Source organism: Bubalus bubalis, chromosome 18 (assembly GCF_019923935.1).
Source record: "Bubalus bubalis isolate 160015118507 breed Murrah chromosome 18, NDDB_SH_1, whole genome shotgun sequence".
In the NCBI taxonomy this organism is placed as follows: domain Eukaryota; kingdom Metazoa; phylum Chordata; class Mammalia; order Artiodactyla; family Bovidae; genus Bubalus; species Bubalus bubalis.
Genome location: NC_059174.1, coordinates 9,949,514 through 9,974,239, shown reverse-complemented (window position 1 = coordinate 9,974,239; position 24,726 = coordinate 9,949,514). Strand labels below are relative to the sequence as shown.

At 60.4% G+C, this 24,726-nt stretch overlaps 1 protein-coding gene across 6 annotated transcripts in view; it reads right to left on the bottom strand.

Annotated features, from left to right (window-relative positions):
• NECAB2 (N-terminal EF-hand calcium binding protein 2) overlaps positions 1-24,308 on the bottom strand; it is a 54,299-nt gene extending 29,991 nt beyond the window's left edge. The window contains exons 1-10 of one of the 6 annotated variants that reach the window (XM_025268455.2): positions 24,115-24,308; positions 20,254-20,358; positions 18,863-18,999; positions 17,732-17,923; positions 17,433-17,524; positions 14,539-14,713; positions 9,067-9,091; positions 3,531-3,639; positions 1,432-1,457; positions 1,215-1,312 (exon numbers count right to left, since the gene is read on the bottom strand). In XM_025268455.2, coding sequence (XP_025124240.1) covers positions 1,215-1,312; positions 1,432-1,457; positions 3,531-3,639; positions 9,067-9,091; positions 14,539-14,713; positions 17,433-17,524; positions 17,732-17,923; positions 18,863-18,999; positions 20,254-20,320 — 921 coding nt within the window. In that variant the 5' untranslated portion in view covers positions 20,321-20,358; positions 24,115-24,308. Of the gene's footprint in view, positions 1-1,214; positions 1,313-1,431; positions 1,458-3,530; positions 3,640-9,066; positions 9,092-9,398; positions 9,707-11,840; positions 12,132-13,541; positions 13,766-14,538; positions 14,714-17,432; positions 17,525-17,731; positions 17,924-18,862; positions 19,000-20,253; positions 20,359-24,114 lie in introns of those variants that run through there. The other 5 variants (XM_025268454.2, XM_006045735.3, XM_006045740.3 and 2 more) reach the window with 5 other exon arrangements.
• Between the last annotated feature and the right edge of the window lie 418 nt (positions 24,309-24,726).

The window sequence follows — 24,726 nt, the reverse complement described above, 5'->3', positions numbered from 1 at the left end:
CCCTGACTCAGTTTCCCCTCCCACTTTAGCAGGAAGCTCTGGCTACCACTCTGCTGGGTTCACCTTCCTGAGCCCTCTATTTCCAAAGCTGTGAAAGCAGGGGAGTGGACTTCCCTGGTGGTCCAGTGGCTGAGAGTCTGCCTGCCAATGCAGGGGACACGGGTTCAATTCCTGGTCCAGGAACTAAGACCCCATATGCCACAGAGCAACTAAGTCCGTGAGCCACCAAACTGAGCTCGTGTGCCCTTAGAGCCTATGCCCTGCAACAAAGGAAGTCTGAGCACTGCAGCAAAGAGTAACTCCCACTCGGCACAAGTAGAGAAAGCCCGCGCACAGCAACAAAGCCCCGGTGCAGTCAAAAAACAAAAAAAAGAAGGTTGGTGGTGGCAACAGTCACAGCCCACAGGGTTGCTGGGGGAATTACAGTGAGCGCTAAATCCTGCTGTCGTAGATCCTCAGGATATTGATGGCGCCTCTCGTGTGTGGACAGAGAAAAGGAACACACCCCGCCTGCGCCCCCACCCACAGAAGCACCAGCCGGCGCGGGTGCAGACTCTCAGGTGGGACGTGGAGCCAGGAGGTGGGCTGCCTGTGGCCAGCTGAGCCACGCCGCCGCCCGGCCCACGACCTGCCCCATATCCCACCTTCTGCCCTCTGCCAGAGCACGGATGCCAACAAAGTAACCAGCCTATGCCTGAAGCCATGCTGAGGCTCTCTCTCTCCAGGACATGCGGGGAGTCCTGAACTCAGCCAACACTCCTGGTGGTTCCACTGCCCAGCTCCCGTCTCCCAACTTGAACACGGCGCACTCGCCCCAGACACGCAGGGGCTCCTGGTCAAGGTCAGGGGCTCACGTCCACCCTCCTCCCTCCCCATCTGTAGTCCTGCTGCAGAGGCCGTGAGACCGGCACGGCTGACACCTGTCCTTGGACTTGGTGTCCACTCCCTCTTTAGGACTCAGACCCAGGACCGAGCCTGATTCCAGGAAATGGCCTTGCGCTCCAAACCAGACGCTGCTGGACAGACCGTTCCCCAAGCCCCTCCCCTCACTCCAGTTCACCGCGCGCCCTCGAGACGCCCCAGCAACGCCTGCTTCGGAGCTGGCTTTACCCAACACGTGTCATCACAGACCCAGGCACCCCTGGGCTAGGATGCTCTCAGACGCAAACCGGCGCTCAGGCCCTTGACCCCCAGGCCCACCCACACCCACTGACCTTCTTGGTGTAGCCCATGGCCTTCAGCACAGAGTGGTTCAAGGTCTCCAGGGAAGCCAGGACGTCCTCATAGTCCCCCATGTGGTCCACAAAGTAGTCTGGTGGGGGGTGGGAAGCAGAGCTCAAAGGTCATAGGAGCATCACACCCCTCCCCTGGGTCCTCCCCCAAGAGAATCACTATGCACCCAAGTCTGGGTCCCCGCACAGCGGCACCTACCACAAAGCTCCTTGGTGTCCACATGGCTGCATGCAGAGAGAGAGGGGGGCTCAGAGACAGGCCTGTCCCCTCCTTCCTCCCGCCCCCCACCCTTCCCCCTCTGGGGTGAGCACAGCCCCCAGCGGTGGTCAACATCCCCCCACCTTGCAGCCTAGGTGACCCCCACTTCACAGATGAGGGAGCAGCCAGTGAAGGCCACCACCCTCTCCAGAGGATCCGCATCTGTGCGTCTGTCTGACCTCGTCACCACACCACCCACCCCGTTCTACCCCCCGAGGCTGCCCACTGCATCCGGAGCAGAGGGGGCTGAACCAGGGGCTTTGACAGCTGTCACCAGAGCTGTCTGGTGACCTCAGCCCCGGGCCCTGCTCTGTCGGAGGGTGTGCCCCCCTTGTTCTCACTCGAGCCCTGGGGTCCCGTATTCCCGTTCCTACAGCCAGAAGGCTCTCGGTCTTTCCTCGGAGGCTGAGCACGGGCCACCCACGCCGGGCAGGTGCAGGCAGCAGCCTCAGAACCCAGAACAGGAGCTGCGGGCGGGCGCCCAGGGATCCAACTCTGTGCACATTCCGACAACCTCCTTTCCTGGCCGGCTCCCTCACCGGGAGAGGAGGGGCTGGCCTCAAAAGCAAGCCAGCCTCATCGCGATGGCTCTGGGGAGAGGCTCCCAGCTCAGGGGCTCTGCAAATTCTGTTGAGGAGGCCCACGTGGGACAAGTTCTCAAAGAGCCTGCAGAGAGGAGGCCTGCTTCACGGTGCTCAAAGTAGCCCTGCACCAACGTTCCTGAGCCGTGCGGACGGTTTGGGGTAGCAAACCTGTCTAGCATCCCCAGGAGGGACTGTGTACAGCTCACACTCTAGGGAGTGTTGGAGACAAAACACCCAAAGGTCTTTAGAGCTCGGACTTCTTGCTGATGGGAAGTCCGCCCCGCCCGCACTCACACCAGTGCCTCCTCCTCCCCGCTCCAGCTGCCCGAATGAGGCTGAATAATCTGTGGGCACCTGCAAAGCCCTTTCAAGCTCCCGGGGGAGAGGGGGGGGGGGGCTGCAGGACCCGCTCAGAACCTCCATCTGGCTCCAGACACAAAGCCCTCCCCTGGGGTCTGTGGCAGGAAGCAGTCCCTTTCAAGTGGCCTTTCCTGAGCCAGCTGCCCCACCCTGGCCCCAGGCCCCCTTCAAGCTGGCCCCCTGAAAACAGGCCTGGGGACAGCTCCTCCTCCACACCACCTCTAGCCTGGCCCAGGGGACCCCAGCCTATAAAACCTGCCCCCCAGCAGCCCCAGGAACTCGGGTCCTCATCACCTGAGTGGGGTGGAGAAGGGGCCGGGGCCTCAGCCTGCCTGGGGACCACTCGGAAAGGGCGGGGCTGGAGTTCAGGGTGGGAAGGGTTGGTCCCTGTGAGTAGAGTGAGCATTTTGTGCTGGATATAAGGATTGGTTGGGGTTGGAGGAGTTTGGGGTTGATTGAGCTGCAGGTTAGGGTTCTGGCTTGGTTGGAGAAAATGTAGAGAGTGAGAAGGAAGGTTAAGGTCTGAGTAAAAACCAGTCTGGTTTAAGGTGGGCCCCGGTTAGGAAGAGGATCGCAAAGCTCGTGTTGGGACTGAGAACAGGCATGAGGTGTTGGGGTCAGAACTGAGTTGAGCTGGCTGATTACCCCTTTGTCATCCTGTGTATATTCTGCTTCCCAGGTGGGACAGCGCTAAAGAACCTGCCTGCCAGTGCAGGAGATGTAAGAGATGTGAATTTGATCCCTGGCTCAGGAAGATCCCCTGGAGGAGGGCAAGGCAACCCACTCCAGTATTTTTGCCTGTAGAATTCCATGGACAGAGGGGGCTGGTGGGCTGCAGTCCATGGGGTCACACAACTGAAGCAACTCAGCATGCACGCACATATATTCTGTAAACCTAGGCTCTTTTCCTGCTTTGCCACATTGCGTTCAGAAAAGACAAACACTTGCCAACACAATCTTAATCTGTCCACTCCCCAGACCGCCCCAGCCAGTAGGGGCCAAAGAGATGGGACTCTGGATTAGCGGTGCAGGGGAGTGGACACTGGAGACTGGGGGATGCCACCTCCCAGTTCCAGCCGCCGGGACTGAGCTCACTTGGTGTTGTCAGAGTCGATGGTGTGGAAGAGATCCTCCAGTTCCCTCTCGTTGAGGACGCCATCTGCAAAGAAGAGCTGGAACTCCTCCAAGGACAACTTCCCGTCGTCTGTGAGGGAGAGAAAGGGAGGGCAGCTGGTGTCGAAGCGACGGGACATCCCCAAATCAACAGAGGAGTCACAGCCAGGCAATCCCTGCCCGCCCCTGCCAACTCCCCAGCCAGCAGCCACACTCCTGCATGGGGCACCCCTGCCCGTGGCACAAACCCACATTAGCCACCATTTCACAGAGACCAACTGCTCACCCAGCTAACTCCCCACCCAACAGAGCAACACCCATGTACAGGGACTCGCCTCACCAGCAAATACTGGGGCTCCTCAAGCCCCGCAGCCAACAGGCAGGCAGAGAGCACCTGTCAGGCAACCGTCACTCCGAGTCACCTGCCCACCTGGGGTAGGTAACCCTGTACCTGTTGCCTCCAGCGGTCCCCAGCCTTTTTAGCACCAGGGGTTGGTTCCATGGAAGACAATTTTTCCACAGACCAGGGGGAGGGGGTGGTTTCAGGATGGTTCAAGCACACTGCCCTTTATTTCTATCATTTTATGAAACCTTAGATCATCAGGTGTTAGATCCCAGAGGTTAGGGATCCCATACCTGTAAGAGGCAGGTTTAAACCTGGGAGGTCTGAGGAGCACTCTCACTTGCTTCCAAAAGCCCAGAGAACCTCTGCACACTTAAATTATCTTGACCCCAGCACCCAGGTCTTGCCTGGGGAGGCAACGACCTCTCTCCTCTGCCTTCGCAGGGTGCGATGTGACCCACCGCCAGCAGTGGCATGGAGTCCTCGCCAGGCCATGGATGCAGCCCTGAAGATGCCAGAGCCCAAGGGGAGGTGGCGGCAGGCCCGGGGCGGGGCTCTGGACGAGGGGCCCCCACAGCAGATACACCTATCCCAACGGTCCCTCCCCATCTCACACCTTCAGCAGCCTCCACTGCATCGCCCTGGGTAGCAGCATCTGCTGGGGGAGCTCTCATAGACTGGGGGCAGCTGGGCCCCTGAGAGAGGGGCTCCCAGCAGAACTCCAGCTCCTCCCACTTGGGCTCTCCAGCTCAACACACTCATCTCCCAATCCTACCCCTGAAGCCATGATCCCCTCCTCAATGACCTTAGACCAGTCCTGCTCCTCCTTAGAGGAACCATGTCTGTGGGCAGCAGTGGAGGTCAGGGAGAAGGGCGAGCCCAAGACACTTCCGGCCCCAGCCCCTCTCCATAGACCCCCTTCATTACTTCCAGCTAGTCTGCACTCAAACCCCTTGAGAGCCCATGTGGCACTTTGTATGAATTAGGAAGAAATGCCCTTCCTGGTGGGCAGGGTGGTGGAGATGCAGCCCAGCATCAGAGCTCCTGAGGGGTGGGGCATGCAGGCTGGATGCTCAATTCTCTCGAGTAGGTGCCCTTGCAAAGTGCACAACACGCCCAACCAGACATGGCAGACCTGCTCAGGCCCAGGGCAGAAGTCACTAACACTTTTTTAAAAATGCATTTTACCTCTGCGTTCTATATTTTAGTTTATTATTTTTGGCTGTGCCAAACAGTATGCAATGTCTTAGTTCCCTGACCAAGGATCAAACCTGTGCCCCCTGCAGTGGGAGAACTGAATCGTAACCACTGGGCCACCAAGGGAAGTCCCCACTGTACATTTTAAAGGCTCTGGAGCTTCTACTCTGCTGCCAGCAGCTCTGCAGGGGCTCAAAGTAGGGCAACAGGAGACACTGAGCTCATCACATCTTGCAGCGGCTCCCCTCCGCCCATGCTGAGACGGGGGATATGAGAGAGTGCGAGCAGGCTTGCATATGGGGGGCTGGGGCAACATGCCGCATGCCTCCAACATCCTGGCTCGGGTTTTAATGTCACAAATGGGAGAATGAATTTCTAACACTCAAAATCCAGAGTCCCCCTAAAGACAAAACAAACACCCTCTCCCTCTCCAATAACACATGAAGACCCAAAAACCAACCAGAAAAAGTGCAGGGTAACAGCTGTGAAATACATAAACGCTAAGCTATGGCTCTGTCTCCTGTGAAAGAGGATGCTTTCCAAGTTTCCTTTAGCAAGACTGATGATGATCCAGCAGCCAGGGGCAGAACCAGGGCAGACACACGGGCTGTGTGTGTTCACGCATCTGGTCCTCACACACCTCTGGCAGACCCTGTCCTCCGCACCCTGCCCCCACTGCCCCCCGCCTCACCATTTGCAGAGCAGATAGGCCAGACCAGTTATGGGACTTGCCCAGGTCCCTCAGTGGGAGCTCAAACCCAGGCCACCAGGCTCCTGAGTCCACACTCCCAACCCAACCTGGGGCAGGGTCTTCTGTCGGGACCCCCAGCCACAGGGTCACGCGGAGAAGCTGTGGCCAAGCCTGGACTCAGTGGAAGTGTGCTGTGAACGACTACTCATGTCTGCCACGGGCAGGGCACCACCAGCACCTCCAACCAGTCTGCACCCAGAACGGGCAGAGAGGGGCCCGCCAGCCTCCCGGGCCCAAGGCCTTCTGGGCTGACATTTACCTTTAATGTCCCAGCACAGCCCTAATGAACCCAGATCAGCTAATGAGGGGGGCGGCATCTGCCAGGGGCCTCTGTGCAATTAGAGGAGCCAGCGGGTCTGCACCTCCAGGACCCCCGAGCGGGCCGTCTGAAGGTGTCCACGCTAATGAGCATGAGCTCAGCCTCTGTTCCAGTGACCTTTCAAATGCCAGGAGTCTGCCAGCGCCCCAGCCCCTGGAGGGAGACGCACTGGCACTCACTCCTCCGCCGGCCGCCACACCACCCTTCTGGGCCCCAGACCCTAGGCTGCCAGGCAGGCCCTCCTCTTTCTGCCTCCCCTTGGGGGCCACGCTCGGTCTCCACCCTCACCCCCACGGAGACACCTCTGACCTGGGAGCTGCCAGGACAGGCCAGCCTGAGCTGAGCCCCTGCTCCTGTGATTCCAGAGACTGATTCCACTCCAACCCATGGCCCAGGCCCTCGTTTGGGACCATTCTGCCATCCCTGCAGGCATCTTGCTGCTGTGGATGCCAGGGGCAGAGCGGAATCTACCTGTGCTACGTGTGTGTCTGCACACCTGCCGTATGCACCTCTGTCTACACCCACACTCGCCCCTTCTCCCATTCCCCTGCCCACACGGTGTCTGCAAACTGGGCTGGATTCAATCAGAACTTCCTGCCCAGCCCCCTAGCCCAGACTCTGTGATCTTTTGCATCTCCTCCCCAGCCTTGATTATGTCACATGTAAAAAAGGGGGGTGACATTCCTTCTGCCTCTAGGACCCGAGGGAACGTCCAATGAGGACGTCTATTAATGTCCTGGTGTGTAACGGATGCTCCACAGCCGCCAGCAGTCTCCACCAGATGTTGATGCCCCGTGAAGTCCGGGGTGGGAACCCAACACTTGTTGACAAATCACAGCCCTTTTTCAAAGGCTTGACATTCATCAGCCGGCATGAGGGCTCACAGACCCCTTAGAGCCAAGACCCAAGCTCTACTCCATCCCCCTGATAGCCCCACCCCAAGGTGGGTACCAGCATGACCACCCCCACCCACAGATGGAGACACTGAGGCCCTGAGAGTCTGGGGACTGGCCTGAGGTCAGAGCTGGGAGGGAGCTGAGCCCAGGCAGACCCTGTGGCAAAAGGGGGATGCCCCCCGGGGACTGGCACCACATCCCACGTGAACCCCCCTAACAGCCACTGGTGGTGGCCAGGAAGATGAAGGTCCCAGGGAGAGGAGGGGGCTCAGGGCCTCTGTGGGGGCCACAGGAGCAAAGTCGAGGGTCCCTGAAGCTGAGCTTGGAGGGTGGAAACAGTCTCTGATGGCATCAGGGGGCGGGGGGGCGAGCAATGAGGACGAAACCCATCTTGCCTGAAGGGAGACCAGGGTGCCTGACACCCACACACTGCAAAGGTTCCCGCAGAGCTGAGCATCCAGAAACACACACATACACAATCCCCCCCACACACCCGGCATGAACAGCAGTGGTCACAGAGACCCACACACACAGGTTCTGAAGCACAAACGGAGAGACACACGTGCAGCCACACCCAGACGGCTGCCCCTGGGCAGGCACACACCGCACTGCCAGGAGTCACACCTGGCCACCACCTGCGAGGCAGCAGCCGGGCACCGAGGGCCTACTGTGTGCCGGGCCACGACAGGGACAAGCCCAAATCCCTCAATGTGACACCTCACCATAGGCTGAGGGGCATGGCCAGCACATGGCAGCAACCACGTGGCCCCTGGCTGGCCACATGCTAGAAGGTTCCGAGAGGCCTGCAAGGGGATCAAACCCCCGGACCCACTTCTCTAGTCTCTAACGCCGCTCAAGCTGCACCGTCATGATGACTTCTCAGCTGCTGCTGAAGTCCCCCCACCGTGTCCCTCCCCTTCCTCGATACTCCGTATGGAACTGCTCCTGATGCTGCTGCTGCCTTTCAGAGGCCTGGGAGGGGCCCCCGTCACACCTGAGAATTGAGAGCGGTGCGAGAGATGGAGAATCCCCGGGCACTGGCGGCCAGCCCAAGTCTCATGTTCTCCCCTCAGCACCAGGTGGGGATAGCTAGACAGTGACTCCCGGGGCCAGCAGGGAGGGGGCTGAGGGCCTGGGACCTGGGGGCAGGTGCCGGGTCAGCTGTGCCCACTCCTCCCTTGGTAGGGGCCTGGATACTCAATCAAATCAGTATTTTCTCAATGAATTAACACTGAACTCTGCCGCCTCCTCTCTCACAAAGCTCACCAGCCATGTCTTCTCCCTTCATTTCCCAACAACCCTGGAACGTAGACAGGTTAAGTGTTACCACCCCACTTTAGAGATGGCAAAACTGAGGCCTGAAGCGGGACTATGTCCTGGTTCAAGACCATGGAGAGCTGCTTCGACCCAAGAACTACGATTCCAGTATGTAGACAATTGCTCCCGGTGGCCACCGTGAGCCTCAGGGGGCCCCTGCCTTCCAGAAAGGCTGGGTGGAGCAATCTGCAGCGGGTGTGCTGAATTCATGGACCCAACACTGTTCTCACTTTGTGCGGGAAGTCTTTTTCGGGGGACGGGGCGGGGGGGGGGAGGGCAGTGGTGGAGGGAGCTCCAGGGGTCTGCAGCAGAGCCTGGACTGCCTTCCTGCAGCTGGGTGACCTCGGGTAAGACACAGAACTTCTCTGGGCCACCACGGAGCTGACAGAACAGGAGCGACAGCATGGACGCCTGAGGAGGAAGTATGCCGGAGCCGAGGTGAGGCTGGGGGCTTCCTGGGCGCCCCCCAGGGCGGCTCTGGCCCGGCCCAGCTGCAGGTGGTGGAAGCACATGAAGCGCTGACAGCGCATAACTCACCGCACCACCCACACCTGCCCGCTGAAGCCGCACGGCTCCCCTGCTCAGTAGGAACCACGGGGCTCCCCTCCTAGGACGGGGAAACAGGGGCAGGGCAGTGTCCTGCACCCCCAACCAGAAAGAGCCAGGTCCTCACTCGGGGGTGCGGCAAGACTCACCGTTTTTGTCTGCACGGCGGAAAATCTGCAGAGAAGAGAGGCTGAGTCAGCATCGGCCAGGAGGGGCAGGCTTCCAACACCCCCAGCCCAGTGGACCCAGGGAAGCCAGGCCCCTTTTCCCGAAGAGGGGAGGCTGCCTCCTCGAGGGGGGCATTTCAGGCAGCGGCCCTCCAACCCCCCTCGAGGAGGCAGCCTCCCCTCTTCCTTGGGCACCACTGGCCATGCGGTTGAGCGCATGCGCGCAGGTGTGCGTCCAGAACCCTCGGCCCACGTGCTGCACCCGCAAGCGGCCGAATGCTCCCCACTCCCAACCGTGGGAGGCAGCCACTCACCTTACACCCCCACCAGGACCCCTCGAGAGTCTGGTGTTCTCCAGGGAGGGTGGGTTAAATCTGAACAGAGGCGTCTGCAAGCGAACCTCGAGGCCTGGCGACGGGACCAGCCAGGGCACGGTGGGGTTAGTTTTTTTGGGGTGGTCAGTGGGTAGGAGCAGCCCGCAGGGAGCTCAGAAAGAGGGGTGAGGAGGGAAGGGGCAGCCCAGTCCCTCCAGCCGCAGTTGAAACCAGATAGCTCCTCCTCCTAGTGTTTTTAGGACCTAGTAAGCTTTGCTGGAGAAGGAAATGGCAACCCACTCCAGTATTCTTGCCTGGAGAATCCCAGGGACTGCGGAGCCCGGTGGCTGCCGTCTATGGGGTCGCAGAGAGTCAGACATGACTGAAGCAACTTAGCAGCAGCAAGCTTTGCTGGGGGCTTCCCTGGTGGCTCAGACGGTAAAGAATCCGCCTGCAATGTGGGATACCCGGGTTCAATCCTTGGTTCGGGAAGATCCCCTGGAGAAGGGAAAGGCTACCCACTCCAGTATTCTGGCCTGGAGAATTCCATGGACAGAGGAGCCTGGCAGGCTACAGTCCATGGGGTCGCAGAGTCGGACCCTTCTGAGTGACTTAAGCACGCGTGCACGCAAGCCTTACTGAGGGTAGAAAGAGGGGGAGACGCCGCCCCCAGCGTCTGACCCTCACACCTTAGAGAGCGGAAGCCGGGCCCCTGCCTCCAAGCAGTAGGGCGGACATCTACTGTCGGGCACCTGGGGCTGCGAGAAACTGAAGCAGCAGCTCAGGAAAGATATTATCAAAACATCCCCCCTTTCTTGAGCTGAACCCCAAGTTGGGGCAGGGGACACAGGTCTGGAGCCACTGCGGCTGGGGCAGAAAAGGGGGCAGTTGCCAGCACCCCAGCCTGTGCACCGCACACTGCTCCTGACTGCAAGGTTCCCGAGGAGGCTGGAGTCCCACCTTCAGGTGCTGGGGCCGGGCGCGAGCGTTAAACAAGTGACTGACCCGACAGGAGATGTAGCCCTGGCACTCGCTCATCACCCCCACTTCACAGATGGGGAGACTAGGGCTCAGAGCCGGCTCAAGGCCAGCGTGGCGTGAGGACTCCAGAGCCCACGTCCTGTCCTGTGTGAAGGGGTGGGGGACCTGGACAGAGCTCTCCGCTGCAAGGGCTTTCAGCTGCGAACTCACTGGGGCTTTGAGAGGGTTCACCTGTGCAGGCAGGCGCGTGTGGGCTGTGTGTGAGCACGTTCTGGGAAGCCTGGGAGCCACGGCCACTCGCCGCAGATCCCCTCCCCGTGCCCTCTGGGCTCAGAGCCAGCGATGGGGGCTCCAACAGGAACGTGGTGGGGGTGGGGAGGCGAGAGGAAACCCCCACTGTCCCCCACTCACCAGGATGTGATACACACACCTCTCCCAGAAACCCACCCACCGTACACAAACATGGTACCCCCACCCCCGTGTCACCCACCACGGAGGGCCCTCCCTAGGACAGGTACACCCCACTGCCATGCTGCCCCTTGGGTTGGGCAGAGCACCCCACGGGGGACGCCCCCCGACCCTGGCAGCCACCCACCCTGTAGAAAGCTCCCTCCTAAGGAGGGGAGTGGGTGGGAGGGTGAGGTGGGGCAGTTTGGGCCCCAGAGGATGTGGGGGAGAGGGTGAGGAGGGGAGACGGTGAAAAGGGGAGGGAGGTGAGCGGGGGAGGGGAGGAGGGAGGAGGGGGAGGGGTGGAGGGGTGGAAGGGGATCAAGGACCGACGGCTCAGAATGGAGTGGTGGTCCTCAGAGAGGATGGGGGATGGCTCCAGTCCTACTGAAAGGAGAGAGAAAGGCAGTTGGGGAGGGGGCTTTGCTTTTAAAAAGGTGGTGCCTGAGGCAAAAGGGTTGAGGATACAAGGGCTTAAGGTCCAGAGCTCGGACAAGAAAAATGGCCCCGGACCCAGGGATTGTGTGTGTGATGGGGTGGGTTGGGGGGAGAGTCTTAGAAAAGTAAGGACGGGGGGCAGGAGCAGGGGCCGACGGCGGTCCGGGACTCGCGTCCCGGGAAGGAGCCGGGTGAAGGATGAAGTGCGGGCTGGAGAAAGATGAGGGTTTGGCCAGACAGAAGTAGGGGGCGGTGGCCGGGTCGAGGGGCTCCAGGGTCCCGGCTCCGAGAACGTGGAGATCCCGAGAGGGGGAGGGAGGTAAAGGGGTCGTCCCGGTACGAGACGGGACCCGCACGGAGACCGGCCTGGGGGGCAGAGGAGCTGGGGGCCGCGCTCTGCACAAGGAGGAGCCGGTGGATCCCGCTCTGGACCTCCAGGGGTGGGGGCGGGCGTCCCTGCCTGGGGACCCCTGCCCTTCAGGCAGAAGGGGGTCTTGCAGGTCCCAGCGGGGACCCGGGAGCGCGGCGTCCGCGTCGCCCGGGGGGGAGAACGGGTCCCGGCCCGCGCGTACTCACGTCCAGGATGACGGCGGTGCCCCCGCGCGGCGAGGCGGGGCCCGGGTAGGGGCCGGGGTCCGCGACGGGGGTGTCGGGGGTATCGGGGGCGTCGGGGGCCAGCGGCGCCCGGGGCTCGCCCATCCTGGCGCCCACCCAGCGCAGCAGCCCGCCCAGCGCCCGGCCCTGAGGCGGCGGCTCCCGGAGCAGCCTGTGCGCGCCGGCCCTGCACAGGCGCGCCGCCCGCTCGCACATCGCGCCGCGCCGCCGCCGCCGCCGCCCGGAAGCCCGCCGACCCCCGCCCGGCCCTCGGCCCGCCCCCGCGCGACCCCCTCCCCGGCGCCGCCCGCCGCCGCCGCCCGCGCGCCCCGCCCTCCCTCCCTCTGCCCCCGCGGCCGCGGCCACGCGGGGGACGGGCCGGCGCCGGGGGACGGGAAGGGGGGGGCACCGCCCCGCCCGGACCCGGAGCCACGTGCCCCGTGGGCCACCGCCCCCGCCCCCGGCGGCCGGGCGCGGCGGCAGGGGGCTGCCGGCAGTGGGGCGCGGGGCTGGGGAGCTAGACCCCGGCCCGGCCGCTGAGGGGGCTGCCTGGCAGGCGCGGGGTGGTGGGGGTCTGGCTTCGGGGGTGCATCCCTGGGGGCTGTCCCCATTCCAAGTCTCCCCCTGCCCGCCCTCCGGAAGAATCGCCCCTCCCCCGCGCCGTGGCGCCGCCGCCGGGGCCGGAGCGCGGTGTCCGGCGAGCCCGGAGCGCCCTCTGCCGGCTGCCGCCCAAGGAACGCGCGCCCACGCACCGGGGCCACCTTCTCCACTCCGCAAGTACCCACTCGTCCCTTCCACGGGGTGCACGCCCCTCAGACCTCCCCCGCGCGTTAAACAACGCCCAGAACTAGTCTTCCCCACCTCTGGAACACCCTCTTCCCCTCATACTCCCGTCGTCCATCCTTCCAGACGCCCACCCACAGAACCAGAGAATTAAAGGAGCCCCTGCTGGGTGCTAGGCCTGGTGGCCGCACTGGGTTCCCAGAACAGCGGAAAAACAGAGGAGGGCTTGCCTTGGCCTCTTGGAGCTTACAGCCAAGTGGGCGGAGCCAGATACTGGAATGATCCCACAAATAACGAAGAGTGAGAACTGAACTGCAATGAAGGGGTGGCACCCTGACGCACCAGAGTGGGCTCTACCTTAAGGCCACGGAGGGGCATATGTCAGAAGAGGCTTCCTAGAGGAATGGTCCTTATGCTCCGAGACTGGAAGGAAGAGGAGGAGTTAAAGAGAGGATGGGGAAGTTCCTTGGGCTAGAGCTTAGCCTGTCCACAGGCCCTGTGGCAGGTGCAACTGTGGGGAACACATAGGATCCCCTGAAGGGAGAGGGACTGAGTGGGGCTGGGAAAGCCTCCCCAGCACCCACTCCTCAGTCACATCTGCCCTTTCACTTGGGGCACCACCCAGTGTCCCCCAGCCCCGGGACCTTATCCCACACGACCCTGTGCTTCTGCCCCTGCCCTGACTGCCCAGGTCCCGGGGGGCAGGGTCCTGGGCACCTGGTGCCCTCCACAAGCAGAGAGTCCTCGGACACAGGAGTGGAGGCAGGCGCTGGTTTTATTTGGGACCTGATTCTGGAAAGAGCGGGGCCTGGAAGTCCTCCTGGCTCGGCGCTCCACGGGCCCTGGTGATCCCGGCTCACACGGGCCACTTCACCCCCCCAGTTACAGCTCTGGGCCTACCGTGTCCTGTGGCCACTGTTTCCACCCTGGTCTGAGTCCCGGCAGTCTGGGTTTCCCACTCTTCATCTGAGAGGCCTGTTGCGTGGGCTCATGGCCACTCCTGTCTCCTGCAGGAGAGGCCCCCTTCCATCACTGGGGCATCTTGGGACGGACTCTGCGTCCGGCAGGGCTGTGGTGATCTCCCTCCTTTTAGGGCCTGGGTGTAAGGGTGCCGGGCCAGGTGTTAGGGTGGCTTCCTGGCCTCCTTGCGCAGCAGGGAGCTGGCCACAGCCAGGGCCCCGCCCTGTACAAAGCGCACAAAGTTGTCCCCGGCCAGTGGCCCCATGGCGTACAGGCCCTCCTGGTGGATGCTCTGGTAGGTGAAGGGGTCCACCTCAATGGGGTTCCTCTTGGCGCTCAGAGGCTGGTCGGGGTCCACGGCAAGGTCGGCGCCCGCCCCCGGGAGGAAGGACAGATCAGGGTGGGAGCCGATGAGCACCAGCACCAGGGCCACGCCGAAGACCTGCTGGAGGCCCTGGGGGTCGCGGAACACGGCCTGGCGGTCCTCCTTGAGGAGCAGCAGCTGGTGCTCGGGGAGGCTGCGGTAGCCCTTGTAGGGGCTGGGCGACAGGATGGACTGCTCGCGCATCATCTGGTGAACCTTGTGGTACTCGGGGTACAGCATCTTGGGCAGCTGGTTGAACACCAGGCCGGGGTCGTCCACAGGCCGGCGGAAGGCGTGGATCACAGGGACGCTGTAGTGGCGAGCGTAGAGGACCGCATCTGCGGCTGACAGCCCCGCCCCGATGATGAGGATGGGGTCCGAGGATGGGGACACTGTGCCTGCTCGCGTGGCCACCTCCAGGGCTGACAGGTCGTGGTGGACGAAGGGCAGGGCCTCCCCGGGGATGCCCAGGCGGGCTGGGCTGTCGGACGTGCCTGTGGCCAGGACCACGTTGTGGGCGCTCAGGGAGAAGGGCTGCTGGCTCTGGTCCTCGGCAGTTATGAAGCCGCTCACCTGGAAGAGCGGGCTGGGGTCCCGGGGCCCAGGGCTGCTGGGCTCGGGTGTCCCCCACTCCACGGCTGTGACCGTGGCGCTGGACACGAAGTTGTGGCTCAGCCCCTTCCTGATCACGTAGTCCCTGTAGTAGTGGGCGATGTCACCGGCCGTGGCCCGGCTGTTGCGAAGACCTCTGGGGGGAGGAGGGACAAGGGGGCGTGAGTGTCAGACAGTGGACTGAGGCTGGGCAGACAGGCTGGGGCCAGGCCCTGGAGGGTGGCTGCACCACCCCTACGCGTAGGACTTGCTCAAGGGGTTCACCCCCTCGGAGCTGTAAAAATCTCTTTTCTGTACAATGGAGCTGATGAGGGTGGGGTTTGGAGTGTGGCCCCTGGTGTCAGAGGGCCTGGGTTCTGTGGGAACCCCCTGCTGCCTCAGTCCCTCGTTTGCAAAATGACCACGGTGATAGCACTTGTTCCCTGCTGTCATTGAGAGGCTCCGATGACAGGAGTGAAGGCTTTGGACTAGAACCTGGCAGGCTGTGAGTGACGCGGGGTCGGCCACGACTGTTTCCTCCAATGACTGACTAGTATTCTATGTGCATGGGGGTAGGATTCTGCTTTTATGAAGTTCACAAACAGATAAAGCTCATCTGTGGAGTTAGACATCCAGAGAGGGGTGGCCTCTTAGGAAGGGGGTGATTGGGAAGGGCCTGAGGGGGGCTTCTGGGGAGAAGGGGTCTGCTTTTGGAGTCTGGGTGACTGAAACATATGTGTATCCACTTTAAGAAATTACATCCACCTGTAGGCATGTGAATTGCATGCTTTCTATATGTGCTTATACTTCAGTAAAGAACTTGGTTAAATAATAACCCACATAGAGCACTTAACACAGTCCCCAGCACACAGCCGTGGCTGTCATTCCTGTTACTATTGTTGTTATTATCACTCTTGCTATTATTACCACCTTTTCCAGGCCTGTTGCGGGTGGGTGAGGCATAGACATTGTTGACGCTATCTCAGCTCCTCCCTGTAGCTCCCCGGGTGACCTTCAGTGAGTTCCCTTCCCTGACTTGTGGACACTTGTTACAGATTAACTCAAAGGGGATCTTTTGTGACATCGTCAATACAGCCCATCAGTAAGCATGCAAAACTGTAGGTGAGCTCAGATCTCCCTGAAGGCCACTCCAGCCGACACGACTCGTTAATCTGCTCCTGAAACTGGAACTCTGGAATTCACGGCTGTGGGTTGGTCATTTCGGCTCCTCTGTTTTAGTAAAACGTGTTTTAAAGGGCTGTCCTAAGACGATGTTGCATCCAGGGTTCCTTATAATAATGGCACATTGGAAAGAATGAAAGCTCTGTGACTGGGGAGTGGTTTAGGAACCGCGGGAGCACCATGAGGGCAGGGGGTGCATCTGTTGTGGCTTTTGGCTCTGACATCTAAGCACAAGGCCCGGTATGTAGGAATAGGTGGAGCTGCCCGCCCTCTCGGGAATATTACATGGCCGTGTAGCAGGATGGCTGCAATCACTGTGTAATCACCATGTGAGATCTTATGACATAACGTTACATGTTAAGAGTAGAGCAGAAAAGGGTGCATCTACTGTGAAGTTTACATTCCTGTCTATCTGTTAACACATCACTACACCAGCCTGGATGTCTTTCTACCACATTTGCTGGGGCAAAAGTCTTTGTGTCAAAAGGACAGACCATGAACTCTGGAGGGATGGAAACAGAGTTTCCCAAGAGGTCAAGTGAGGTTTCCAGTAGGTCAGCTGCCTACTGGGTGGCTGAGCACTGAAGAATTGATGCCTTCAAACTGGTGCTGGAGAAGACTCTTGAGAGTCCCTTGGATAGCAAGGAGATCTAGCCAGTCAATCCTTAAGGAAATCAGTCCTGAATATTCATTAAAAGGACTGAAGCCGAAGCTCCAATACTTTGGCCACCTGATGCGAAGAACTGACTCCTTGGAAAAGACCCTGATGCTGGGAAAGATTGAAGGTGGGAGGAGAAGGGGACGACAGAGGATGAGGTGGTTGGATGGCATCACTGACTCAATGGACGTGAGTTTGAGCAAGCTCCGGGAGATAGTGGAGGACAGAAGGGCTTGGTGTGCTGCAGTACATGGGGTCACAAAGAGACAGACACGACTGTGAGACTGAACAACAGGCCCCCTGTCAGAACCCCGAGGGTGGAGAAAACGTTCAAGGGCAGATGCCACCCTGAGCACTGGGCAACTTTACGCCTCATGCCCTGGGATGAGCAGGGGCTGGCATCTGTTGTGATTCAGCTGTCTCTCTGGGGTGGTGAGAAGTGTGCAGCATGGTCATTATGGAGCAGGAAGTGGGATGGGAAGAGAACCCTCCAAGGTGCGGCAGTGCTGGGGAGGAGTGTGGGGTTAGGAGCCAGCTGTCTTTCTTTTCTGAGTTTTCAATTTCCTGTACTGTAGTTTTGTTTCTAATGCAAAATCAATTAAAAAAAAAAGTGCATCCAATGGATTAGCTGACCGAGAAAAAGAGACGGTTGCAGGCTAGGCTCAGAATATCAGGAGGGGCTGCGGGAGGCCAGAGGACCGGGGAGCCTGGGCCAGAGGCTCTGAGGCAGGATGTGGGGGGCAGGGGGCAGTGGTCACCCCTCCTTAGAGCCTGGAATGCCACAGGGAGGCCCAGTCGAGATTGTGAAGCAGGAGCACCGGATGGGGGGTCCTGGGGAGCCCAGCTCTGCTGCTCACTGCCCGTGTGGCCCTGGCCAAGTCCTTTCCCCAGCCCAGCTGCAGCGTTGACCACAGCGTCCCCCCTCGAGGGCAGGCTCGATGAGCCTCCGAAGCCCCTTGACCTCTAGCTGCCAGTTCAGTGTCAGGGGTGGGCTCAGGTCTTCCCCGCCCACCTTGGCTTTCCAGGGCGGCCTCACCTGCGCTTCTTGCACATCCAGTCCTTGACCTGCAGGTCGGGGAGCCCCATCCACTCGCCTTGGCTCAGGGTCACCATGGAGCCTTCAATGGACTAGGAGTGAAGGAGAGCAAAGTCCCGGTCTCTGCTGGCCCCCAGTCCCCCCAGGGCTGGATAGCAGGGGAGGCCTCAGCCACAGGGGCTGGTTGCGGAGGGGGGGCGGGGTGGGGGCGAATAGGGAAAGGTGGGAAGTGCAAGAGTCCTGACCTGCGTTAGGGAGGTTTGGCACAAGTCCCCTCACCCCATCCGGGCCCCACTCACATGCCAGGCGCCCCCAGGCGGGTTCCGGCCCAGGACCAGGTGGGGGATCGCTCGCTCCTTCTGGTGCCTCCAGGTGAGGACGGACTCCACGCTGCCCCCAAAGTCCGTGTCTGGGCGCAGGAGGGCGTCAAAGAGCAGGGCCACAGGGCTTTGGCACCGGCCCTCCAGGCCTTCGGACAGGTAGTCTAGGTCCTGGAGTTGGGGGTGGGGAGGGGGGGGGACGCAGGTCAGAGGGGCCGCAGGAGGAGGGCCGCCTGGTCCCACCTTCCCTCCCTCGTATCGAGGTGTCAGATGAGCTTGGGAAACGCCGCCTCCCCGAAGCTCATCACGCACGGCAGCACACTAAAGGCTCTGATAAGTCCTGCGGTGGCATTTACCCGTTTAGATTTGCCAAACCCAGCGTCTCTTAACTGTACTGGAGCACAAACCTTTTTCTCTGCATTGTACTGAGGAATTCTGGGAAATCTCTATCTAGATCCCACGCGGCTTACTTCCTCACCCTCCAGCTCTGCGGGGGAGGGGACCAGCTTGATGGACGTAGCCTGGAGGGGCAGCGGACACTGAGTGACCTCCTGGGAGGCGAGGGGTGTGGAGGGGGGACTGGTCAGCCCTCGTAAGCAGGGGCTAGTAGGTCTGCAGCATCCGGGACTGGGGTCCTCAGCTTTGGCGCCCCTGGCTCCGGGGCTGGGGGCTCGTCCTGTGTGCTGTGGGGTGCTCTGGCCTCCCTGGCCTCGACCCGCTAAGCCAGTGCTGTCACCATTCTGGGCGTGACAACTGAGACTGTCTCTAGGTGGCCAAGTGTCCCCAGGAGAGCAAAACTGTCCTCGTTTAGAATCGCTGGACTAGGGGAGGTGAGACAAGCGGACGTCTTAAAGAAAGCCGCCAGCCCTCTTTCCCGGTTTCTGTGGCCTCCCGTGTCTCACAAACGCATCCTTTTGTTTCTTGGCTGTGCCACGTGGCTTGTGGGATCCTAGTTCCCTGTCCAGGGATCGAACTCTGAGCCCGGCAGTGAAAGCACCGAGTCCTAACCGCTGGACTGGCGGGGAATTCCCACAAATGCTTTTTGATTTTTGCCTGGGAGAGTTTCCCTGCAGTGGGGGTGTTCCCCACCCGCCCAGAGCTCAAGCCCACCTGGTCCATAATGGAGACCCCCGGCACCTCTGAGAGCTTCCTCTGCAGCAGGGGGTGCGGGTGGACGGCGTCCGGCCTCACGTACGGGGTGTAGCCTGAGAGCAGGTAGGACAGGCAGATGCCGGAGGGACCATTGCCTGGGGAGAGAGGGCACGGTCAGAGGGCAGAGCGTTGGAGCCCTAAGACCTCCACCACCACCGAGAGCTTTGGTTTTGATCTGTCTCATTCCCTGATTTGCTCTTTACTCATAAACATAAAAATAAAGCATTTATTAGTGCTGCACCACTTTAACAACTAGAGAAAGCTGTGGAAATAACCACTGATGTTTACTGAGTGCTTACTATGTGTCAAGCTTTCTGTTAAGTGATTAAAAAAAAATTTTTTTTTTCTATGTGGACCATTTTTAAGGTCTTTATTGAATTTTTTAAAATAATATTGTTTGATGTTTTGGTTTTTTGGCCTCAAGGCATATGGGATCTTAGCTCCCAGACTGGGGATCAAACCTGCTCTCCCTGCATTGGAAGGCGAAGTCTGAACCATTCCAGGGAAGTCCCCACTGATTTTAACAGCAAAATAAAGCTACTGCTGCTGTAACAAGCCTCTCTGTAGCCCGGAAGCCCGTGCATTATCCCCCTGAGCCAAGTGCACACTACTTTTGCTCCTTTGCTACGTGAGGATGCTGGAGCAGAGAGGCTGAGTAACTTGCCTGTGGTCACAGAGCAGCGAGAATGAGACCCTGAGACCACCAAGGACGAGCCCAGTCCTCCAGGACTGACCGTGCAGTGGGTTCGAGGGATGTGGAGAACATTGCAGCACATAAGATGATGTGCTGACAGGGTGAGCTCGGGGGCAGGGGCACTCAGGACGGGCGCTAAGGCCACCTGTGCTGGGGCCGCCTGCCCCTGGTCCTGATGAACCCCAGGACTCACCAGTGGCCCTTCTCGGGCAATTAACCTCGCGGCATCACTTCTTATATGTCCTCTTATCTTGTGCTGTGCTGAGTCCCACTTACGGAGACAATGGTTAGGATGAACCATGTGAAATCGCTGGTGCTCAACTGTCCTGAACTTACAAAAATGGCCATTTCACGTGGTTCAACCTGATGCTGGCCTGGAGGGCAGGGGTCTCTGTCCCCCCTTTCTGCAGACCTGAGGGCAGGACCACATGCAGCTGCTGTGTCTTCTCACTCAGGGGAACACAGGCCAGTTGCCCACTTATCACCAGCAGCCCACCATCCCCCCCGGGCAACCTCTCCAGGTCGTTCTGCTCCTGCCTTGCGGGTTCCTGGAAGGACCGTTTGGAATGATGTTTTAGAAACTGCTGAGCAGAGCGCTAAGTGAACGCTCCTGACCTCCGACCCACCCAACCCCCCTGCCTTGAGCAGCACTCACCAATGATGATGACCGGGAGGGGCTCTGAGCTGCTGGCACCAAGGTGGTCCTTCCTCCGGTTGCTCATGGCTGCGGCTGGCAGGGGACGTGGGGCTGGCAGCCGACCTGGGGGCACAGAGGAAGAGGGGCCGCTCGCTGAGCCTGGGAGTCAGGCGGTCACTTCCTAGCTGCAGGGTGGCCTCCCGTTGGTCTCAGGGTCAAGTCCAGGGCCCTCCCTGAGTCTTACGATGAGGCTCCTCTCACACCTGCAACCTCCTAAACAGGCCCAATAATGCAGGGCTCTCTCTCCCCCAGCCTGGTCATCTCCCGCTCTCTGAGCCTCACTCCACACTCCCATCTCATTACGGATGGTAATAGTTGTTTGGTCGCCAAGTTGTGTCTGACTCTTGTGACCCCATGGACTGCAGCATGCCAGGCCTCCCTGTCCTTCGCCATCTCCTGGAGTTCACTCAAACTCATGTCTGTTGAGTAGGTGATACCATCCAACCATCTCATCCTCTGTTGCCCCCTTCTCCTGCCTTCAATCTTTCCCAGCACCAGGGTCTTTTCCAATAAGTTGGCTCTTTCTTGGAGCAAGATCTGCCCAGCACGCCTGTGACAGCCACACCCCCACCTCACAGGCCAGCCTTCAGGTCTTCAGTGGACCTGGCCCTGGAGAGGCACCTCTGAATTGGTGACAATGGGCCCATTCCTGGCTCTTGGTTTCTTCATCTATATAATGGGAATAATCATAGTCTCTACCGCATAGGTTTGTTGGGGGTTAGGGGGACACAGGGAGGTGATGTACTTGGAGTACCGACCTGGAGAAAATGGGCCATTGGGAAGAGCCCAGGGCTCAGGGGTTGGGCTAGAACAGGTGGGCATACAGAGACAGGAAGCCGAAGCCTCTAGGTTGGGGACAAATGCCTTTAAAACTGCTCGTCTCTGGAGCACCAGCGCCCTCTGCTGGCCACGAGCCCAAATCACTCCGATGGATCCAACCCCAGAACTTGGAGCTGCAGGTCTCTCCAGGCGAGTCCAGACCCACCTTCTCTACGTCCCCCCAGCGCAGCTTTGCCTGAACACCCTGCGCAGGCCTCTCGGCCTGTCTCCAGGGAGGCCGAGACCTTGCTATGAGATCTGGCTCATAGCAAGTGAAAGGGTGAGTCAGTGGCACAGGGCCCAGACCGCCCTGAGCAGCCAGGGATGGGAGCCCGGCATCACCTGCCTTCAGAATTCTTCCAGGAAAAAGCTTAAATCTGGATTTTTATGTGAGTCCCCTGATTTGGAAGAATGGGCAACTGATTCATGTTTTTTGCAAATCTTGAACGGGCTGAGGGAGCATGATCGAGGCTGGCGTGTGACCTCTGATGTGCTGAGAGTGACAGCGTCCCCCACTGGGCAGTGGGGAGACAGCGGAGCGGCTGGCCAGAGGACCTGGGAGTCGCTCCCACGGCGCTGGCAACGGGCCTGCCCACAGCAGTTTACAGTTTGCGAGGAGAGGAGCTTGCAGCTAAGCCACAGCATCTGGGCCCCTCAGGCACCCAGAGAGGCGGGCGCCGTCATCTCCGGCTGGTAGGTGAGGACAGGGGGGCTCGGAGGCAGCAGGGCACCTCGGGTGTCCCAGGGGGATGTGCCCTCGGGTGTCCTGAGAACCGCCTCAGTGGGGCCTGGGCTATGAGCTGTGTCCCCTATCAGGGACCCCTTGGCCTGCTCCACGCCTGGTTCCCTGCAGGGACCCTGCTGTCCGCTCTGGGGTGACACCACGGCCACAGAGAACCACCAACATTTCTGAACTTCTGCGGGCTGAGCCGTGCTGAGCATGCCCTGAACACTTGACGCACATTCGCCAACGTAACCCATATTTAACCGGGTTGTTAGAAGTACTCTCATGACCGCGCCCATATTACAGATGGGGAAGCCGAGGCCCAGCAAGTGTCTCACCGTCTTGGATGGCTTGCGGGGAATTTGCCACAAGGGGTGCAGGCTAAACCGGTTTTGAGCCCGGGCTGCCCTGTGCGAGGGCCTTCTCGTGCCCCCCGAGGCAGTGTGACGGGGCGTGATGGGGCGTGACAGCGTGTGATGGAGGCCCCTCCAGGCTGAGTGCAGCTCTGTCCCGGTGCTCCAGCTGGGAGGGGACGGCGGCTCACTGGCCAGCGGCTGGGTGTGCCGGTGGCCCTGGGGTAGGGGCTAAGGCTCCTAGAACACTCCCTTCACACAGCCCCGGGGCACCACGCTGATGTCCTCACTGTCCCCGGGAACAGCGGCAACAGGACCCTGTCACAAGATCCTTTCGCATCGGCACCTTTCATCCTCAGGGAACCCACTCTACAGACGAGCAATCTGAGGTTCAGGGCAGTGAGGCCACGCCCCCGAGGTCACAGAGCCAGTGGGCAATGAATTGAGAGTTTGGTCCCTAGACACCCCACAGCCTGCCACACTGGTTGCCCACGGAGCGCCCACGCCGGGCCAAGTCCTTTTCTGCCCTGTCCCCGTGAATCCTCCTAGCACCAATAAGAGGGGTGTTTGCAGGAGCCCCCGTTTACAGACGAGGAACCACTACAGACTGCCCCGTCTTCACGCTCCCAGGAGGAAGAAGGCCCCATTCACCACCAGGGCTTTTGGACCCCACGTCCAGTGCTCATGCCAGAAGCTGCTGGATGCCACACGCGTGAGGTCACCACCCAGAGGCTGACCTGAACGGTTGCTTCCTGCGCTGCAATACACACAGGGCCCAAGTCCCGAGACTTGGAGCTCTCAAAACCTCCTTGGAAGAGCGCATGCTGCCAACTTTCCATTTGAAAGTGTAACTTCCTATTTCTCACACGCTGTTTAGTTTTGGGGAGCTGGGAAGGTCAGTTTCCAGCGTCCCTCTGGTTGAAGATGGCAAATGTTGACATTAAAAAGGCCTTTGAGTTCACAGGAGAAATGAAGCATAAAAGAAATGGGAATAATCGCACCTTCCTGGGTGTGGAGCGTAGAGTTTGGAACATTGCAATTTCTAGGGTTATTGAAGCTTACACTGCTCTAAGGCTTAGGACAACTGTATGGCTACATTTACTGAGCACCTGTGGTATTTTTGCTCATTTCACTTTAATGACAACCCTCCTACCCCACCCCATGGGTTTTTTTTTTTTTTTTCTGTTATCCCTATTGCCCAAAGGGAAAAACTGGGGTCAGGAGGGAGGTGTCTTTTCCAGGAATGTCGGAGACCACACCCCAAACCCACCCTGTGACACCTGTTGGAGTCCCCTCTGAGGAAGATGGCACAACAGTGCCCCCGAGAAAGTGCCATGAGGCTGGGGCAGAGGAGGATGGGGAGGTGCTCCGTCAGCCCAAGTGCCACCTGCCAGTCACCAGGGTGAGCCCTTGGCCTCCGCGCCCACCCCATGACACCAGTGCTCCCAGAGCCTCCCTCATCTGGAGCCCCGAGAGCTCTCCAGACCCTCTGAAACCCCACCGCTCATTCTCGGCACCCCCAACCCTCCTGTGAGAAGCCAGGTCCTCCTCGACCATGGGGGCTCGGTCCCATGAGAGCAGGAGAGGCGGGGACGGAGGGAAGCACCCAGCCTGCCCCCAGGACCCAGTGGCCTCGGGGTGGCGGGCAGCCGGCCTGGGCCGGCCACACCTCTCTTTCCTGCCTGGAGTAGCATCACGTGGGCTGAGGTGAACTCCCAGCAAGCCAGCCGGCAGGGCAGCTGTCGGCCGAGGGTGCCAGGCACCTGGAGATGGGCATGGCCAGGAGGGGTGGGGGAGGATGTCGGGGGTTGGGGGTGGGTCATGCTGGTTGTGGGGAGCCGGGGTGGTCCGCCTGGCTCCAGGGCCCTGCTCGGGTCGGGCTACCTTCTCCCACCTCCCCCAAGCCTTGCCCGGGTCACTCACCTGACCGGCCTGGGTCGAGGACACTGGGGAGCGCGGTCAGGCCTCTCGGAGAACCGGGGGTCAGGGAGCCGGCCGAGGGAGCGGGACGCACATTACCCCGTGGGGATCCAAGAGGGTGCGAGAGGCCGGGAAGCCCGGGTATTTCAGGGGCTGGGAAGAGGCGGGCGGAGGGCGGGGCCAGGAAAATCACTTTCATAAGCGTGAGTCAGCAGGGGCCCCTGGATGAATGAACTTGCACACTTGAGGGCGAGTGGTCACGTTGCCAGCCCCGGGGGATGGCCTTAGAGGGCCCACCCCGGGGTGGTCCATGGCGAGGAGGCGGGGCGGACACCGGCCAGGCGGAGCCAACCTGGCCTTTCGCCTTTTAGGGAGGCGGAGACAGTCCCGCCCAACGTACCATCAAGGCGGTCGCTTTGAGTGGAGAAAGTCCCGGTTCTCCTGGGGGTCTCCGCGCTTCTCCACCCCACGCCCACTCCTGCCTCGGCCCCAGGCTGGGAGCCCCGCCCTGCCCCCTCCTGGGCGGGCTGCCTCAGTTCCCTGGTCCGCGCCATGTGGCACCTCTCCTTCCTGGGTGATCGTGCTGTTCCGGTGACTGTGCCTAAAACAAGGTTC